The sequence below is a fragment of the Gouania willdenowi genome, unplaced genomic scaffold (genome assembly GCF_900634775.1).
Source record: "Gouania willdenowi unplaced genomic scaffold, fGouWil2.1 scaffold_235_arrow_ctg1, whole genome shotgun sequence".
NCBI lineage: Eukaryota > Metazoa > Chordata > Actinopteri > Blenniiformes > Gobiesocidae > Gouania > Gouania willdenowi.
This window is the reverse complement of record NW_021144991.1, coordinates 35418-56974: the sequence shown is the minus strand read 5'-3', so window position 1 is coordinate 56974 and position 21557 is coordinate 35418. Positions and strand designations below refer to the sequence as shown.

Here is a 21557-nt window from a genome sequence, read left to right as displayed (position 1 = left end):
TAATGTCAATCTAAATCTAAATGTTAAATATTGAATCTAAATCAAAATGTTAAGTCTAGATATTACATTTAAATATACTTTTATTTTGGTGGTTTTGGTGAATTTGTATTTTGCTATATATTTAGTTTCACCCATGACATTTAGGCTTAACATTTAGATTTAATATTTAGATTCAACATTTAGCTTTAGAAGTACATTTAGATTTAAGATAAAACATTTAGATTGATATCTATATTTCACATTTAGATTTAACATTGACATTATATTTGTAAAAGAAAAAACTTAATCACATATTTAAAAAAATATTGCTGTAAATCTGGTGAAAAGTAAGTTTTTAAATGTGGTTTGTTGCTAAATGTTGCAAAAAGTTGCTGTTTATTTTAACATGCACAACTTTACAATCAGCACCACATAGAGATGTTGTCCTATGAAGGCATGGAGTGGTTTTAAGATGTGATGTCATCTCAGAGCAGTGTGTGAGCAAACTGGTGACCAGCATGAGCTGGAGGAATCAGACTGTGTCAGAGATGTTTATAGAGAGAATTGTAACATTAGAAGTTTAAAATGTTTGACCATCATGTGATTCATGGAGATGAATTATTTCACAAGAAGTTATTGGTGGGAAATTTGAATCTATTGATTCCTAGTGATGGACTGGTAATTTCTCATCAATAACTGCATTGATTTACAATATTTATACAGTACACTGTCATATGTATGTGTATATACAATACATGTTTATGTAGTTCCATGAATACTGAACTAAATACTGTTTATTTCACTTATTTACTAAATGAGATGATTTAAAATGTGTGTTATCACTCATTCATTCCATCATTATGATTTAAAGATGTTTTTAAATAGTTTTCTCAGTAAAATGTTGAAATGGGACAAAGGGGGGACTTGAATTCAGGAATCAGAGAAAAGGGAACTAGAGCCAAAGAGGCTTGAGAACCACTGATCTAAATAACCAGTTTAACTGGGAAACACAAGTCTGTGTTCTCGTTTACACCAAAGGATGTATTATTTACTCAGACTAAGAGTGTTTGGTGTCAATCTAAAGATGATGTTTTTGTCTCATCAGCTGTTTTAGAAAGCATCATTGGTTCCAGAATGACAGTACGGTACGGTAAACTTTGTGTCCAGTTGAGGTGAAAATGAAGTGTCTGGTGCAGACAAGCTTTGAAGGTTGTAGGAAGGACTAACATCTCCATGTTTTAGTCCCTCCACCATTTCACTTCTAATTTATGTGATTGTTCAGACCTAAAATGCCTGATTTTACAGCAGCTTTTTCAAAAAAATGTCAACAAAAGTTGCATCATTTTGATGTTTTATTATTTTCTATAACTTTGCCTAAACTGGTCAATTTATCAGAAAACTTGGTTGCCTTTGAATTATTTCATAACAATAGAGAAAAAAGCTCAGATTCTCAATAATTTAACAAGATATGGATTATTTCATCACATTTTAAATGTTTCCAGTGCAGAGAATATTACAGAGAAACAGTTTAAGTTTTTGAAACAAAAACTGAAAAAAAAATCCTAAAATAAATAAATGGTTCTTTTCCTGTGAGAATCTCATGAATGCATTCATGACTTTTGCTACAAACACTTTTACTGCAGAATAATCTTATGTGTTCAGTCATTTGGGAACTTATTTTATACTATTATTTATTAATTGGACATTGTTTTATATTTGAATCCGTGTTTGCTTTTCCATTTTAGGACTTGATAGTAATAACTAGTTTTAATATGATTATATTTAAGGAGAAATTATTCCACATTTTCTTAGCCCTTAACATTTGTTAATAATTCCTATTGGGTGAGCTGACTCTGGTAGTTAATCATAAACAGCATAAAGCTGTAAAATCCCTTAGTCAGGTTTATGAGGAGTGAACACACACACACACACACACACACACACACACACACACACACACACACACACACACACTGTTACGACTGTTGTCGTATGTCAGTTTTGTTTGTGTGCTACTTGTGTTTCTGTGTTGTGCGCTGGGGGGGGGTGTCTCTCTATCAACAGCCCAACCTACATGGTCTGTGAATACAGTAGAAACAGAAACTATAAATAATAATTATATTGTGAACCTGTTTATATTGTGGGGAACATATTATAGACATAAATGTAATTGGAGTCTAAAGACACAAAAAAACACCACTTTAAAAAGAAAATAGATTAATATAAGACCTCTTTACAGTTATTTGGCTCATTCTGTGCTAGAGCAACTCTGCGGCAATGACGCGCTGGTGACGACATAAACCAAGATGGCGGCGGCCCGAACTACAGCCGACATTATGTAATAAAGCCTTAAAAGACATGGATATAATGAAAAGAGTGGATGGACAGATGCATAAACATGCGGACTTTCACACGGACACACACGGACTTATTAAACACACACAGACTTATTAAACACACACAGACTTATTAAACACACACGGACCACAGTAAACACGGTAAACGGAACAGGCTTCACCGCTCGGCTGGCACTAGGACCCAGAAGCAGAGTAAGTGCGTCCCCTATCCAGCCTTCACAGGCTGTAATATCACCAGTTTATCATTTTACCAGTTATTAGAGCTACTGTCTTTACCAGGGAGATAATATTTATTACTGGTGATTGTTTTCTGGAGTTTTACTGGGATTTTTACCGGTAATTAGTTCATATCTTCTTCTGCTCCGCGGTCCAAACTGACACCGTAGCCACACACGTATGAGTGTCACACACGTCACTCAGTCACATTAAGGAAGGTTGTGGTCATTATACGGGGTGGATTAAATAATGAATAAAGGATTGTTTTATCCCATTCTTCTCCGTGTTATTATCACATTATAAAAAAGTTTAAAAATAACAGGAATTAGTGCTGGTTTCGAACGGTCTTGACGGAAAATCCCGATTCCGGGCAGCCCTAGTCCGAGACAAGACCGAGTCAAAATGCTTCAGAGTCCGAGACAAGACCAAGACCTTTAAAATTTCTAGTAGTGTTGTGGTGGTCAAGACCTGTCTTGACCACCACAACACTACTAGAAACATAGAACACTAGCAGTGTTAATGTAAACTATGTGTTGAAATGTTCTGTTGACATTGTATCTCTCACTTTATTTTAATGAGCTTTTGTTGGCTGTGTGATGCCAACTTTATCACCATCAATGGAAGAAAAACCAAGAGATGGTTCTGGACCCTCACACCCTGGTTAGAACACACCATCATCTAATCAACCAGGGATCTAGGTATTCACCTAGATACCTGGTTCTCTAATGGGGGTACGTGTACCCCTAGGGGTACACCATGGCACTACAGGGGTACTAGAGAGAAAGAGAGAGAGGAAAATAAACATATAAAGTCAGTGATGGTCCCTTCCCAGGCCTGAGATGACAGGAAATGATCAAAACTATAGACATAAATCTATTCAGGAGCCACTAAATCAGTGTTTTTCAACCTTTGGGTCGGGACCCCATGTGGGGTCGCCTGAAATTTCTGAAAACATTTAATAGATTTTATTTTTTTCTTCACAATCTTAAACAACTGTATGTTTATACTGTCACTTTGTGAAATATAAATCTAGTTCAACTAAAATGCAGTAAAAAATAAAAAATAAAATAAAATCTGAGCTCAAACATGATCAAAAACTAACTCTAGAAAAATAATGTATTTGGGGTCGCTAGAAATTCTTGAAATCAAAAAGATGTGTGTGTGTGTCTAAGACAGGGGTCTCAAACTCAAATTACCTGGGGGCCACAATAGGCAGAGTCTGGGTGATGCTGGGCTTCATCAGGTATTCCACAAAAAATCTTTGGTAAAAAAAAAAAAAATGAAATCTTCATAACCGTCATTACTAACAGTAATTTTTGAAAGCTTGCATGATTTGTAGCCTCCCCTACGGCTTTGCCTTCACCCCCCTCCCCTGTGTGCTCCGTCTCACTCACATGCATGACCACAGCTGCTGCAGAAGAGGAGCTCAGCTCATCACTTGTATTGTGTAGAAACTTTGTTGTCCCATGTCTCATTCAGCAGTAAGTAAACACTAAACTCTACCATCATATATGTTAAAAAACATGACTAAAAACTCTGTTTTAACTCTGTCAGCTGTGACACACATTCAGTTTGAGCTTGTACATGCGAGGGATCGAGAACAAGCAGGGAGACAGGGAGACGTGATTGGTTAAAAAAAGAAACGGTTTGTTTTTTTTTTTTTGGTTGAAGTTATTACAGGTTTATAGCTGCTACAGTGGACACATTTCCTTCGTTCCTTTATTTATTTTATTTATTTATTTATTCAGTTTATTTCCGACATGGTTACATTCACTTTTTTTTTTTTTCATTTTTTTTTTTTTCTTTTTTGTACATGCCGAAAAAGGAGACGAGAGAAGCAGTTTGCTTATCCGGGTCCCGTCCCCTGTTTTACCATCGCAAATTTACATGGGTTTACATGTCTCTCTGGTCAAACATTCTTGAGTTGTTGAACAGTCCTTTTTTGTGTATTCTCATCTGTGTTGTCCTCCTCCTCTCTATCGTTGTTCGTGTTGGCCTTGTTCCCTGCCAGACGTTGTTAGCATTCCTCCAGTTCAAGAACAGTTCCTCTTTCGAAGGTGTTTGGAATGTTTTTTCCCTTTTCATCCATAATGTCACCACTCGGGAATGTCTCTTTTGGACACACAAGTTTGCAGCTTGTTTTGTCTCTACATCAAGGCTAATTCAGCTGTTGTCAGCTCTATTGGCAGTGTTGTATTCTCCACTGTCAGATCCAACTTGTATAAACACATTATTATATCCTAGTTCACAAGCAAGGTAGTATTTTAATGTATTATATCTTAGTTCATAAGCGTGTTTCTAACTGATGTTGTTAGTTCTAATGGCAGTGTTGTATTTTCCACTGTTAGATTTAACTTGTATAAACACATTATTATATCTTAGTTCATAAGCAAGGTAGTAATTTCATTGTACAAGAAAACGTGTTTCTAACTGCACATATGACAATAAACACTTTGAATTTAAATTTAATGTAATCCTTAATCACCCCACCACCTAGCAATTGAAATGAATAAATGACAGACCTTTTTTACTCTTGGTTTCCACATTGAATTCAGTCTCCGTAAAATAATCACAGTCTGAGTTTTGTTTCCAGTGTTTATATAGATCTGGGTCCATATCCATAATTACCATCAGTAGTGTTGTTGTTTAGGTGGATCCTTCGTATTTTCCCAAGTCTTCCATCGTTTTGATGAGAAATGGTTTTCCGTCCTCTTCTTCCAGAATATAAATCCTGCAGTTTTTTGACCACGTCTTCACAATTTTCCCTCCTTTTTTTATTTGGTGTGCCTTCCATGCAATGCTTGCATTTTGTTTCGTCAGGTTTTCATTGATGTACACCTTCGTTCCCTTCAGTTTATTTCCTTGCCTCAGGAGTTGTCCTTTGAATTTCATATTTGTGAAGGTTATTTTTACAGCTCTGTTATCATTTTTCTTTGGCAGGAGATGGCAGGAGTTGATGTTGTCAGGGAGCACATAAGATCTTAATTTCTGTCAGGACATAAATACAATTTTAACCCAAAACTTAAAAAGTTTATCTGGAGAAAATCGCCAACCCGAGCTTTAATTTCAGGTATTCCACAAACAACTTTGGTAAAAAAAAATTAAATCTTCATAAACGTCATTGCTAACAATTCTGTAATTACAATGGGTTCTTCTGAACATGAACTGCCCTGAACATGAATGCAACATTGACAAACATGAACATTTTTTCTGAACATGGCTTCTCTTGCCTACTTCCTGCTGCCAGAGATCTGGCAGCGCTTCCTCTCACATAGCTGAGCTACATTTGGCTTGAGGGTAGAAATCGTCTGTTCTCATCACCAACCTTTCTCTTCACTGTAGGCTTTGAACATTACATGATGTCAGCTAATTACTGTCGCTCTCCTAATAAAGTTTTTTTTTTTTTTTTTCAAGCAATAAAGTTAAAGTCATGTGTTTAGTCAACCAGATGCACGGAGAACATCATTTCTGCTTTTTCTTCCTGCAACAACAAGGCGGATAATGAACCACTCGCCAGCAATCGCCTTTCTTTTTGTGCTCAATGTTCATGTATTTCGTGATGACATGAACATCGTGTCATTTGTAGATGCCCCAGTGGGGCGTTTACTATCCGTCTGGACAGTGAGACATTAGCCTATTACAGCTGATGGAAACCATGGGACGCATTCACAGAGGCGTTATTTGCTGGCTTTTATTTTCTATAATAACCCCATGGAATCAGTTGTACGTTCCAGCCAACACCGATGTTTCGTTGACGATAACCGAGGCGAGTAGGTCCCCTATGAGCCCCCAGCCTCGGAAGCGAGACGGCGGGTGTGAGCTGACTGGGTGGGTGGCTCTATCGGTGGTGTGCTTCTTTTGGTGACATTGTCAATGCACAATGCTGTAAAGTGCCATTCATATTGTAACAGACTAGGTCCTATGTTACTGAGTTACTGTATGTTCCACGTGTAGTTTATTCAATGTTTAACAGGTGTTGTGGTTTCCCATGGCATTTGAAGCATCGTTACGTGCAGTTTTCTCTGCCAATTTTTGTCTTTGTTTACATGTGTTCTGTGTGTTGATTGGCTGGGAGGCTTGGGAAGGGTGGGCGTAAGCGGAGAATGAGGGGTACATAATGTTTTAACAACTTCCATTAAAGGCTGATAAACCTTTGATAACGGCGTGAGTCATGTCATTACAATACAGTATAAAACACACGGGCCACACAAAATACATTTTCACATTGTCCTGCGGGCCACAAATTATTGTCCCGCGGGCCGACAGAATGAGACCTCTGGTCTAAGACACACTTTATTGTCTATTTGTTTTTGTTATTGTTCTTTACAGCTTCTACTTCTCCTATCCTTAAACTTTATTATAGATTTTTATTATTATTCTTCGCTCTTGCTTTAACTACTGCATTTTCAACTCATTTCAACAAATTGGGGTCAAACTGTTTAATAATTTAATGCATGCTATGTTTTAAATAATTTCTAACTTTTCAACTTTTCTTTAAACTTTAACTATTTACTTTGACTTTTTTTATTTTTAATCCACATTTTCAACATTTTAAACCTTTAACTGTGAACTTCAGCTGTTCATCCATTCTTCAACATTCAATATGTTCAGCTGTCTGTTCATGTTGAGATAACACATTCAACAAATTTACACTTTTTACAACTTTTTACACTTTTATAAACTTTTTCAACTAATTTAAACTTTTTCAAATTGTTCAAGTTTTTTAAGCTTTTCCAAGCTTTTTCATGCTTTTTCCACCAATTCCAACTTTTTTAACCAATTTCCAGTTTTTTTTAAAACTTTCTTCAAGTTTTTTAACCCAATTCAACCTTTTCAAACTTCTTCAACCAATTTTTCCTCCTGTGTGCTGTCTGTTGGAGGCAGGTTCTCCTGCATTAGCATCATCACGACAGGTGCTGCTACTAGCTATGCTAACTGCTGTTGCTGCACCACGATTTCACAGAAACAACCTTAAAAAACTCTTTAAAGGTCCCATATTATGAAAAACAGGTTTTTTTCTGGTCTCTCCATCTATAAACTGGTCCTCCCTGATCCTTCCAACTCCCAGAATGAGGAAAATAAGTGATTCCTGCATGGTCTCTGCAGCCCCACCCACTGGTAAAACGGTGTTCCTACAGGCTGTTCAGATCAGCTCCTGTCGTGATGAGCACTGATAGGAGACATCCAAGAGGGGGGTGTTCATCCCCGAGGTGGGGTTTGATGTGTTCATTAGTGAGATAGCAGTGGTGTTTCTCAATGTCGTCACTCTAGACACAGCTAGACACACAAATGGTTCTGATGTTGGTTCTACAAATCATCATAAGTGTTTATATTCTGTCCCAGATACAGAAGAACAGAATGACAATGTGCTAGCTACGGTTTGTGTTAGCTTGTATGTGTGTGCTAACCACTTTAAATCAGACTGCTTCAGTAACGAGGGTCAGTACAAAGCTGGCTTTGCCTTGACACTAAACCTCGTGAAAGGATCTGAACCAACTAAGTATGTGGAGATGAATCCATATGAATCAAACGTGCACGATGCGAGTGTATTGATCCATTCAGTGTGCATCGGTACAATTGAAAAATTGAGTGAAATTGAGATGCGTCGTCACTGCGTGCCTGCATCAGTAAAATCCATGTTTGCATCCATTTTTTCATCCATCCATTTTCTGACCCACTTGTTCCTGTTTTCAGGGTCAGTTTTTTTATGTTGTTTTTCAATCTAGGTTGCTTTTCCGAGGCACATTGAATGCACCACGTACTTCGTGTTTTGTTTTGAACACGGACTGAAGCCGGGAAGCACGTTGGTACCGCAACAAAGTTACAACAACATGGAGGTCAGCTAGAGCAGCAGCTATAGATAAGATTTATAACGCACCTAAATACTTTAAATCAGACGTAGAAAGATGGTAAATTTGACAAGAATCATGTCGTTTGTAAATAATGCAGTGCTGCTAAATCTCAAACAAACTGAGGGGTTCACTAGTATCAATAAGGAGCCACTGCTCTACCCCCCACCCACAAAACTCTACATCATATGTGTCAAACTCAAGGCCCGGGGGCCAAATCTGGCCCTTCAGAGCATCCGATTTGGCCCACAGGAGAAAATGAGGTCACACTTTACTTGAAGTTTTATACACAAAGGTTGACATTACGCTGTTATTATTACTACGGATGCACCAATCAGCTTTTTCACCTCCGATACCAATATCTGGTGTTTCCTATTGGCCGATACTGATCCGATACATAAATGAATTATTAGGTTTTTTTTTTGTTTTTACTTTTTTAATAAACAGATAAATATACTGAGTTATAGGTAAATTCATTAACTCCACACCAGTACAATAATCTGTAACCATGGTCAAGTAAGATGTAAAACATAGAAAATGTAACTGGTTCAGTCAGCGCAATTAACAATATAAAATTAAATAATGAAGGAAAAAAACAACTTGGTTGGTAGACATTAAAAATAAACAAAAATCTCCTCTTTAAAATGGTTTAGTGAAAAACAGCTTATCTAGCTTAGTAAATAAAGAATATACAATCTGACTCCTAATACCACTGGTTCAGTGTAATCAAAAATGTAAATTTAAATAAAAATGTAATAATAAAGGAGCTAAAATTGTGAAAAAAGCTTGGTGGAAAGACATTAACAATAAACATAAATCAGCTCTTCAAAATGGTTTAGTGCAATTTAAAATGTAAAATTACATTTTAAAAAAGCGCAACTGATGTGTGACTGGAAGTTTGTAGCATTTGCCGTTAGCATCACAGCGTGTAGCATTTAGCGTTAGCATCACAGTGTGTAGCACTAACTCTCATCCGGCCAGTGTGCTGTTAAACTTCAGAGCTCCAGTTTTCACTCTTTACCATGTGTTATGGTCAATTATTATATTCATCATCATATCGTCAAATGTATGTTCATGTGTACAATTTGTCATGTTTTAATACATGAAGACTCCATTACTCTTTACACTTTCGAACAGCTGAATCATGATTAAACAGTACAGATCGTATTATTCTCAGTGCAGCACAGTCTCTGCCAAGGCCAGAATCTCTGCTCACATGCAGACATACACTGACGTACACACTTATCAAGACAGATAAAGACTGGAGCCAAACCTTCTCATAACATCTTCATCATCCTCCAACATTTCCACTATGGGCATCTGACTCCCTCCCTTTTGTCTCTCACTGTTGGGACCTTTTCTTATCTGTATAAAAAGCTTAAGCTTTGAAACTGTTGGAGCGGGGCGCAGCACTTCCTTCGGACGTCCGCCTGGACGGACGCTAATTTTGTTTCACTTTGTTCCATCTTGTACCTTTTTTCTTAGTTTAGAATAAACATTTTTTATATAAAATCATCAATGCTTCTCCTGGATTCCATCATTCAACCAGAGCAATAAATCATGTCTTCAAATAAGGTCAACCGTAAATTCAGCCGTAACACATGATACTCAGGTAGCGCTGTCTGTCTCACACTCATATTTTCAGTTCATCATCTCATGACGTGGAGATGGATCAGGACATGGTGAAGGAACAACATGAGATCCAGGCTGAAGATCAGAGGTGAGACCACGTCAGAGCTCAGCACTCACACCTCTGTACATCAGTGTTACACTGTGTGTGTGTGTGTGTGTGTGTGTGTGTGTGTGTGTGTGTGTGTGTGTGTGTGTGTGTGTGTGTGTGTGTGTGTGTGTGTGTGTGTGTGTGTGTGTGTGTGTGTGTTCAAGGACCAGGAAGCAGCTCACACCTGGACCTGAACCTGGACCCAGCTGTGTGTCCTTTAGAAGTGACCAGTCCATGGACAAACCCATTAACTTCAAAGGAGGTCCATCTACTGACCCACAGTGAGTCCACATAAAGAAGGTTGCTGGTTGTCTTCCTGATGGTCCAGGGGCCTCATTTTTGCTTCATATTTCATAACTTTTCTTAATTTGATGGATACAATTGATTAAACATAAGATGATCATGATGATATTTTCTCATTGTGTTGAACACATATTGCACACATTGGTGTAAAACGTGTCTTGTTAACTCCACACCAGTACAATAATCTGTAACCAATAGTTCATCTATCTTGGTCAAGTAATAAAGGAGCTAAAATTGTGAAAAAAGCTTGGTGGAAAGACATTAACAATAAACATAAATCAGCTCTTCAAAATGGTTTAGTGCAATTTAAAATGTAAAATTACATTTTAAAAAAGCGTAACTGATGTGTGACTGGAAGTTTGTAGCATTTAGCGTTAGAAATACACTGTGTAGCATTTATCGTTAGCATCACACTGTGTAGCATTTAGCGTTAGCATCACACTGTGTAGCATTTAGCGTTAGCATTACACTGTGTAGCATTTAGCATTAACAATCACAGTGTGTAGCATGTAGCGTTAGCATCACAGTGTGTAGCATTTAGCGTTAGCATCAGTGTGTGTGTGTGTTCAAGGACCAGGAAGAAGCTCACACCTGGACCTGAACATGTACCTGGACCTGAACATGTACCTGGACCCAGCTGTGTGTCCTTTAGAAGTGACCAGTCCATGGAAAAACCCATTAACTTCAAAGGTGGTCCATCTACTGACCCACAGTGAGTCCACATAAAGAAGGTTGCTGGTTGTCTTCCTGATGGTCCATTGGCCTTTTTTTTGCTTGATATTTCACGACTTTTCTTAATTTGATACAATAGATTAAACATAAGATGATCATGATGATATTTATTCATTGTGATGAACACATATTACACACATTGGTGTAAAACGTGTGTGTGTGTGACTTTACATCTCCACACCGACAGAGGCAGAGATGATACATGACATTGTAAAGTAAAACTGATATTTCATTTTTTCATTTTCAAACATGTGAAACCCCTCACACACAAAAAACAACCACAAAAACAATAAAACCATAAAGTAAAAAATAAATAAATAAAAACTCTGTTAAAAGAGGAGTGAAACTTTATAGTGAATAACTCCATAGGAATGTGTATGAACTGTGTATGAATGTTGGTGGTGGTCAGAGGGGCCGTAGGCGCCAAAGGGCAGCCACACTTCTGTCAGTCTGCCCCAGGGCATCTATGGCTACAATGTAGCTTACCACCACTTGTATGACTGGTGTGAATGATTAATGATTTCTGTTCATGCTTTGAGTTTATTATTATTATCATAATATATGTTACAACAAAGAGATATAAATAAGTAAATAAATATGACTATGACAGAGGGGGTGTGGTCACCAACATCAATCACTATGGTACATTGTGTGGGTCATGAATGTTCACTACACATTAGAAAAAAATTAGATGAAAGATTTTCTAGATCCACTAACTGTAAAACCTTTGATGGTGGCGCTGCAGTGAAGGTCAAAGGTCATATCACAACACGACAAGGCAAATACACAAAACTACATGAACAATACACACAAATAACTCCAAAAACACACAAGACAACTACAAAAATACACTAAATGACAGAAAAATATAGTAAACAACAAAATACACAAATTGACTCTCCAAAAACACACAATATGACCAGAAAAATATAGTAAACAACAAAATACACAAATTGACTCTCCAAAAACACACAATATGACCAGAAAAATACACAAAATAAAATTAAAAAAACCACAAAATATCAAATGCACACACTTCATTCAAAAAAGCAAGATCACCACCAAATAATTGAAAAACATACAAGATTACAACAAAAAATTAAAAAAAATTAACTAATAACACAGAATATACACAGAAAAATTACATTGATAATTTGAAAATGTATTTTAGTGTGAAGGTTTGTCCTGATAGTGCCGCTAAAGAACAGGTCAAGGTTTCATTATCAAGGCCTTATTTGTGGATTCAACTAATAAACAAAGCATCTGACGCTAAAATTTGGTCAATGATTTTATAAAAAATCATTTTCTGTTGGCAAATATCGCTGGGGTGAGCTCACACTGCATTTCGGATTATATATATACTAGATAGATATACTGGATTATCTATATACTGGATTATCTATTATCTATATACTGAGTTATATATACAACGCAAGAAAAATCCAACTGTCCCATTTGGAGCTGACTTTTTATAAAATGTAGAATAACAAGGGAGGGAGGAAACAAAAGTTTTTCAACTTCGACCCTTTGAATGAGGCTAAAGGAATGTATATAACTGTAGCAAAACCATTATAAAGTGATTTTTTGCCCCTTTGATGTGGCCGCTCTGTCAGTTGCAGTGACTTTGCTCTTATCAGTGCATGGAAAACAGAAACATCTGTGTGCGTGACAAGCGCTCCTGAGCATAGCTGAGTCATTACTTGTTCCATCTATGTGTAAAAGATGACTCAGCTGGTCTGACGCTCCTTACCATCAACGAGACACGTTGAGAGAGTTCTAATGAGAACATGTAGAGGAACATAGACACAGCTGAGATAGGTTACATGTGCGTGTGTGTGTGTGACTAGTTCTACATAATTTCTGCAGTGAAGTAATGAGGGTGTGTTAGAGTCCCAGCATGTGACCAAACAATGGTAAAAACTACTCATGTTGGTGGGTTAAAGTTACCAAGAAATGGTTTATCAGGTTATCAGTATAGTTCTGCTTAAAAACAATGATATTTTTACTCTATAACTATAACTTGGTAATTATATTTCATTTAATTCAACTTCAGTAGATCTTAATTTCATATAAATTACTATTAATGACAAAACAACAAAATACTCTTCCAAACATTTTTATTTGTCATGGGAATATAACTTTTTCCCACAAAATATTGTAAACAGAATTTTACAAATACTACTGTAAATAAATAAAATATTCTAAAAATTCTATTGCCTCAGGCAGCTGGGGATGTGGTCATCGTCCTTGGGCGGGCTGGTGGCGGTGCTGCTTCTATTCTATTTCTTGGGGTGTTTAGGGGGCTGCTTGGCCATGGGGGGGTGGCCTGGGGCTCCTTGGCCCCCGCTCTTTCTGCTGGCCTGGCTGCATTTTAGGGTTTGCAGTAGTGGTTTTTGCACATACACTGGTCTACAATGCATTAGCCATGGACTGTGAGATAAAACTTGTACTGGGCTTAACCTTAGACACGTTGATCCAAATACCTGTTTTAGGTATTACCACTCACTCCTTCCCTCTGTCCACAGCCACAAGCATTTTATCAAAGCTTCACACTTGTCACCAGACTGGCTTAAGTACACAACAAGCCCAGACTAAGTGGACCTGAACCTGCACCCAGCTGTGTGTCCTTTAGAAGTCCAGGTTTTTCCACACTGATAAAGCACCAGTAAACATGACTCAGCACTTTTGATTGACTATGTTTGTTATTTGAAGTGATGTTGATGTAAATCTCAGCAAACAGTGGAAGGTGAAAGGGAAAAGGCTTTGTAGGAATGGTCTCCAGTGTGTAGGTGAGTCTTAGACAGTGTGTGATCTTCAGTTTTGTGAAGGATTGAAGCCAAATAAAGCCTCAGCCCAACAGACTTGTTCTCCTGTTCAGTGGAAACATGCTGAGATGTTCCACACGTGAGCTGAGCTCCAAAGGCTGCTCCACACTCACTGCACTGAGGCTCTTCAGGACATCACCCACTGTTACTGATGTTCACATGATGTTAGCAGAGCTTCCTGTGCTTTCCTCCAGCTGCTCCTCAGCATGTCTGAGTGTCTGTGTCTTCTCCACAGCAGCTTGGAGGGTGTGGATGGTTCCTCTGGAGCTGAGCCTGACTCCATCTTTACGGTGTGTACGTCTACAAAGACACTAAACCTGTGTCAGTCTGTGATCAAACCACTGTACACACACACACACACACACACACACACACACACACACACACACACACACACACTCATCACCTTTAATGTGTTTGTGTTCCAGCTGCTGGAGGACAACATCATCAGCTTTGTTAAGGCTGAACTCAAACACATGCAGAAGATTGTGGATGGAGATGATCCAGAGTGCTCAGAGAGTCAGATGGAGGGTGAAGATGAGGAGCAGAGGAGGAGCAGGGACGCCTTTCTGAACATCACACTGTATTTCCTGAAGAGGATGAAGCAGGAGGAGCTGGCTGAGCGTCTGCAGAGCAGTAAGAGCATGTGAACATCTTCACTGTGAGGAACATCACATGAAGGACACAAAGCTGGCTTTTCTTTTTCAATGCATGATTCAATCAGTCACATTTAATCTGAGGAACCATCCAGACTGAGAACATCACACACTTTGATCTCCAATGTTCAAACCTGCTCTGACCTCTCCATTCTAACATTAGGTTTGTCTTCACTCAGGAACAAAGGCTCCTCAATACAAACGTGAGCTGAAGTCCAAGCTGAAGAAGAAGTTCCAGTGTGTGTCTGAGGGTGTGGCTGAAGCAGGAAGTCCAACCCTCCTGAAGGAGATCTACACAGAGCTCTACATCACAGAGGGAGGGGGAGCAGAGGTCAACCAGGAACATGAGGTCATACAGATAGAAACAGCATCCAGGAGATCAGACACAGCAGAAAGAGCCATCACACTAGAAGAGCTCTTTAAAGCCCCTCCTGGAAGACCTCGACCAATCAGGACAGTGATGACAAAGGGCGTGGCTGGCATTGGGAAAACACTCTTAACACACAAGGTCACTGTGGACTGGGCTGAAGATAAAGCACAGCAGGAGGTCCACTACACATTCCCACTGACCTTCAGAGAGCTGAACGTGCTGAGGGGGAGGAGCTTCAGCTTGGTGGGACTTGTTGATCACTTCTTCTCTGGAAGCAAAGAAGCAGGAATCTGCAGCTTCCAGGACTTCCTGGTTTTGTTCATCTTGGATGGTCTGGATGAGTGTCGGCTCCCTCTGGACTTCCTCAGCACTAAGACCCTGACTGATGTCTCAGAGTCCACCTCAGTGGAGGTTCTGCTGATAAACCTCATCAGAGGAGAACTGCTTCCATCAGCCCGCCTCTGGATAACCACAAGGCCTGCAGCAGCCAATCAGATCCCTCCTGAGTTTGTGGACATGGTGACAGATGTCAGAGGTTTCACTGACCCTCAGAAGGAGGAGTACTTCAGGAAGAGGTCCACAGATGAGGAGCAGGTCAGCAGGATCATGTCCCACATCAGGACGTGTCGTAGCCTCCACATCATGTGCCACATCCCGCTCTTCTGCTGGATCACTGCTACAGTTCTGGAGGACATGTTGAAGAGCAGAGAGGAGAGAGAGCTGCCCAGGACTCTGACTCAGATCTACAGCCACTATGTGGTCCTTCAGAACAAAGTCAAGATGGTGAAGTTTGATGGAGGAGCTGCCACAGATCAACACTGGAGTCCACAGAGCAGAAAGATGATAGAGTCTCTGGGAAAACTGGCTTTTGAGCAGCTGCAGAAAGGAAAGCTGATCTTCTATGAGAGTGACCTGGCAGAGTGTGGCATGGACCTCAGAGCAGCCTCAGTGTGCTCAGGAGTGTTCACAGAGGTCTTCAGAGAGGAGAGCAACCTGTACCAGGACAAGGTGTTCACCTTCATCCACCTGAGCCTTCAGGAGTTTCTGGCTGCTCTTCATGTCCATCACACCTTCATCAGCTCTAAAGTCAATCTTCTGGAGAACTCATTGATGTTTAAATTCAAACAAACTCTTAACCTTCTCTATAGTGGAGGTCAGCCTGACTTAAACCTTCTCCATCAGAGTGCTGTAGACGAGGCCTTACGGAGTCCAAACGGACACTTGGACTTGTTCCTCCGCTTCCTGCTGGGTCTTTCACTGCCGACCAATCAGAGGCTCCTAAAAGGCCTGCTGACACAAACAGGAAGCGACTCACAGACCAATCAGAGAACAGTTAAATACATCAAGGAGAAGCTGAGTGAGAGTTTGTCCACAGAGAGAAGCATCAACCTGTTCCACTGTCTGAATGAAGTGAATGATTGCTCTCTGCTGGAGCAGATCCAACGGTACATGAGATCAGGACGTCTCTCCAGAGAGAAACTGTCTCTTGCTCAGTGGTCAGCTCTGGTCTTCATCTTACTGTCATCACAAGAACATCTGGATGTCTTTGACCTGAAGAGATTCTCTCCTTCAGAGGAAGCTTTTCTGAAGCTGCTCCCAGTGGTCAAAGCCTCCAAGAATGTTGAGTATGTGACTTTAGAAGAACATGTCTTTAATTCTGTCACAGACAAACATCTATAAGGTTTCTCTGATTCTTCATCAGGTTGAGTTCCTGTGGTCTCTCAGAGAGAAGCTGTGCAGCTCTGTCCTCAGTCCTCAGCTCTCAGTCCTCCAGTGTGAAACATCTGGACCTGAGTAACAATGATCTGCAAGATTCAGGAGTGAAGCTGCTGTGTGAAGGACTGAAGAGTCCTCACTGTAAACTGGACTTTCTCAGGTCAGTGGGATCATATGTTCCATCAACATTGTCCTGTTCCTCGTCTCCTCACTTGTTTCCTGTGTTGTGGATGTTTTTCTGAATCCAGTCTGTCAGGTTGTGTCATCACAGAGGTGGGCGGGGCTTCTCTGGCAGCAGCTTTGAGCTCCAACTCCTCCAGTGTGAGAGAGCTGGACCTGAGCTACAACCATCCAGGAGACTCAGCAGTGAAGCTGCTCTCTCAGATACTGCACACTGTGAGGTGAGACACATCACAGCAGCTTATCACATGTTCACATCAATCCCCATCACATGTGTGACAGAGAGCTGTATCAGAGGAATGTGATGAAGGTGTGAGAGGTGGGACACTAAAGGAGGAGGACTGGGACAGGTTAGAGGGATGAAGGACAGAGATAAGAAGGTAGTGAGGAGTGAGGAGAGGCTGATGGAGAACTATGAGGAGCTGATGAAGGAATGAGAGAGAAGATCAGAGGAGGTGGAATCAATCAGTGAGGATTGTATTCATACAGAAATATAAATATATCTTATGAAATTACATTTTAATCTTTTCTCTGACATAAGTTATCAAGTCAAAAAATTAGGGATGAAGCAAAATGTAAATTACTGGCTGAAAACTGAAATAAATGATTGCATTTCCAGCTCTAAATGTTACTAACCACATCAATCAATTAAAGGTAGGGTAGGGCATTTTTTTTCCAGATACACTTTTTAAGTTTTTGGTTGAAATTTTCTTAATGTTCTGACAAAAATTAAGATCTCATGTGCTCTGAAAAAGGAACAAAGAAAATCCATCATGTGTAGCAGCTGTGAACCTGTACACTGCAAAAAGTCCACTTAAAAAAATATGCTAAAATAAGAAAAATTACACTTAAAATAAGCAAAATGATCTGCCAACAGAACAAGAAAATTTTACTTGGTAAGATTTTCAAAAATAAGAAAATAATACTAGCCCCATATGACCCACAGCAATCTTGAAATTAGTAGTTTTAGACTAAAAACAAGCAATACTGTCTTTTTTTAGGTTGTAATGTTTAGAACAATTTTCTTAAAATCATAAATATTCACTTATTTTTGGCCTATTTAGACCTTATTATTGTAAATAAGAAAAATTAGCTTAGTAAATAAAACTTGATATGATATATGAAATATGATAATGTTTACAATAAAATAATGCTTAAAATCAGAATTTAATGAAAGACAATTTACCTTAAAATAAGAGTTAAAAAACAAAACAAACATTTGAGACATATCTTTCTACACTTTTATTGTGCAAAAATCACACAATGTCAAGACCACAAAACAGAGCAATAACCAATAGCCCCACACGACTGTAGTTTAACATCATTGAACAGGAGCCACATTTTAAAATGAGGGACTTAATGCTGCTGAACTACTTAAACTAAAACTGATGTTTAAACTGTCTTAATCATGAAACTTTCTCCATTCAGCCATAGCTTTTTTGTAGGAAGTAGTCATGTCCTTCTCATGGATGGCATCTAACAAAACCTCTGTCTGTAGCACAGACAGGAGGGTAGCAATGCACTTGGGATATGTGAGGTGAAAGGTGTAATAACAGCCAAGAAGATACATCAGGCTTTCACTGAGGTCTTCTTTGGGGAAAGTCAGCAGAGGAACTGTTCCAATGACCAGGATGCAGTTTGTCTCACAGACAATCACCACAGGGCTGACCAAGGGTCTTGATTGAAGGTAAGTGTTGGGGTCCTCTGCTGACTAAAACAAACAATTAATTAAATCTTCACCCAAATATATAAGTTTGAACAAAGTACACGATAATAGAAACACTCCTTCACAACTGTGACACACACAAAGACGGAACTACATCGCCCTCGTCCGACAGATAAGTGATCGAATCCAAACCGAGCCCGATAGGCATTAAGATATTTGTGTCCGAGTCCAACACAATTAAAATCAGGGATGTGGGAACTATATTGTGAGGGGGATGAGGGGGCTCATAAACCCGCTGTTACCTCGTAGCGCAGGTAAATTCAATACTTGTCTAAACTTCACTCAGTCCGTGCGCTTTGGATAAGTCGTTTAAGCGAACGCACAACGAGACACTTTGAAACACAGTTTCACCACATTTCAGTGATACGCGCGCTTCATAAAACCAATTAACCTGCAAAAAATAGCTACGTTTGCCCTCTCATACAACGCAGACTTACGTGTTATATTTTATTTTTGATAAATGGATAAATTTTGTGTTTAAAGCGCTGTACGGTTTGAGAAACGCCTTTGAAGTGAGGTTACAATGTTGCGTTCTGCACCGCCACAGAGTTAACCATTTCAGACAGTACCGGACTGTCACGTTTACTTCGTGTCTGAGAGTTCAGCGAGCTCCAAAGAGCTCTCCCTCCCTTTAGTCAGACAGAAGCTGGTCACTTCTACGGAACAGGGCCTGAGCTCAGGGTCTTGCTGAGCTTGGTGCGTAAAAGCAGTGATGCGCTATTGGCCTCCAGCCATGTGTGGGGAGGCCAATATTGTGTACTGCGGGCCCAGTTTATTTATCTTTTTCCCATAAAAATAAACTCTAAATCGCGTCAACTAAACAGGCCCATTTTAATTTTACACCAGTTTCATTTGTTTTAACACGCTGACGTGTCCGATTCTGACCCGAGCCCAAAAATAAGTTCTAAACATTTTTCCGAGCCCGACCGAATCCGTTGGGTTCTGACAGGTCCCGTCGGACTTCGGTCAGGTTGCAGCACTCTAATATATACACAGGTGCTCGTCCTATAATTAGAATATCATGAAAAAGTTACTTCCGTTATTCAACTTAAACTGTGAAACTAATATATGATAGACTCATTACATGCAAAGTGAGATATGTATAGCCTTTATTTGTTATAATTTTGATTATTATGGCTCAGCTTGTAAAAACCCCAAATTAAAAATCTCATAAAATTTGAATATTTTGAAAATGGACTGTAAGCGATAATCATCCAAATTATAAAAAAATAAAGGCTTGACTTTATGTCACTTTGCATGTAATGAGTCTATATCACATATTAGTTTCACTATTTAAGTTGAATTACAGAAATAAATGAACTTTTTCATGATATTCTAATTATATGACGAGCACATGTGTGTTTGTGTGTGTATATGTATATATATATTTATTAACCTTACCTTCAAAATGTGAATCAAAGCATCATTTGGGTGTCCCAACCTCTTCGGCAGAGCTAAATGCGAAGGGAACATCTGAGCCATAGTGTCTCGCTTGGCTCTGTGGGCTCTCTGGGAACACAAACAAAAATGATATCAAAAGAAAAGAAATACACCAACTATTTATAACACTGTGTTGACAACATGATATACAAATGAAAATATTACTTAAGCATTTAGTAAATGTAAAAGTAAAGTCAAATTCTAACCTATAGCACTAAAGAGATCCACCTCTTGGGAAGTACTTGTAGAAGGAGTTGACTTCTCTAGGATCACAGTGGAGGAAGACGACGAGGCGACTGATGAAGCAGCTGAAGAGACTGAAGCAGGGGAGGAGAAAGGTTCATCACTCTCTTCAGTGCACGTCGCCTGGCTGCTCTGGAATTTTAGGCTTCTAGGTCCTTTTCTTGATGGGGTTGGACTTTGCTTCTTTGTTGGAGTTGTCACATTCTGAACCCTTTTCAACAACTGCTTCTTCACCATTTCCTAAAATAACAAAACAATAAAAACAAACTATTATTACCATTGGTAACAGATTAAAAAAATAATTCCTCAACACAATGAGAGACTTACCCATTCAGGTGTATTGGACGTAGACTTGTCTCACAGCATTGGGTAGTATTCTACTAGACGCTTAGCCATGGCAGTCAGTTCACGGGAGCCTGGGTACTTAAAATCATCCTCGGACGCTCTTTTCATAGCAATCATGCCTGTTACTGTATTCCTAATGAGTCTACAGCGCAAGTCTTTTGGCATGGTGTAGTCTTTGTCTTGTCCAGCACGCTGCTTTTCAAAGTAAGCACTTCTTGCTAGTTCTAGTTCTGTGTCAGTGTATATGACATACTCTGGACTAATGAGCCGAAGCTTTTTAGTGGCGCCAGAACAATCTTTGTGTTTAGGTTTTGGAGAATTGAAGGGTGTTGGAGAGCTGATGTTGCTGTCAGAGGAGGAGGAAAACAAAGGCGTAGATGGGCTGTCTATAACAGAAGTGTCAAGAGCGGGGCGATCCAATTTCTGACTCTGCAACATAAACACAACAGACATTTGGCCTCACTTCTAACAGTTAGGGGCAAAACATTTATACAAACAATAAATACAGCTCACCTCCATATCCACATGAACAAGTTCCCAAATGTGTCTTCTTCTTAAAAAGTTTTCTGACCCAGGAAACAGGTCTCGCAAATCCTCCTTAGTGAGGCTGGGCAACATGGCCATCTTCACACCAGCAGCTAATAAAAAACAAAGATTTGAATAATAATGGCAGTTATTAAAGTTTAAACTAAATATTCCAATCAGCTGTATAAGTGTGCATTACCTCTGTTGATTGAAAAAGCAAAAATCTGTATACCTGTAGCACACTGACTGAATTAACATTACTGACAAAACCGTAAAAAAGAAAGAAATACCAGTACCACAAATAAAATGTGACAAGTAACAAATTTCAAGGTTAAACACAAATCAATCAGAAGTTGAAGTAGTCTCTCAACACAT

General features: G+C 39.1%; 1 protein-coding gene and 1 long non-coding RNA gene across 2 annotated transcripts; one reads left to right on the top strand and one right to left on the bottom strand.

Annotated features, from left to right (window-relative positions):
- Window positions 1–14578: 14578 nt before the first annotated feature.
- On the top strand, window positions 14579–16844 carry LOC114459039 (protein NLRC3-like). Its single transcript, XM_028441416.1, has 2 exons — window positions 14579–14617; window positions 14817–16844. Exons 1-2 carry the CDS (start codon window positions 14581–14583, stop codon window positions 16685–16687), a joined length of 1908 nt encoding a protein of 635 aa, XP_028297217.1. The 5' UTR covers window positions 14579–14580; the 3' UTR covers window positions 16688–16844.
- A 3656-nt stretch (window positions 16845–20500) lies between these two features.
- LOC114459040 (uncharacterized) lies at window positions 20501–21254 on the bottom strand. Its single transcript, XR_003673197.1, has 3 exons — window positions 21171–21254; window positions 20640–21086; window positions 20501–20552 (listed from the first exon to the last, which is right to left on the bottom strand). It is a non-coding gene; the product is annotated as an uncharacterized LOC114459040 (long non-coding RNA).
- Window positions 21255–21557: the final 303 nt, after the last annotated feature.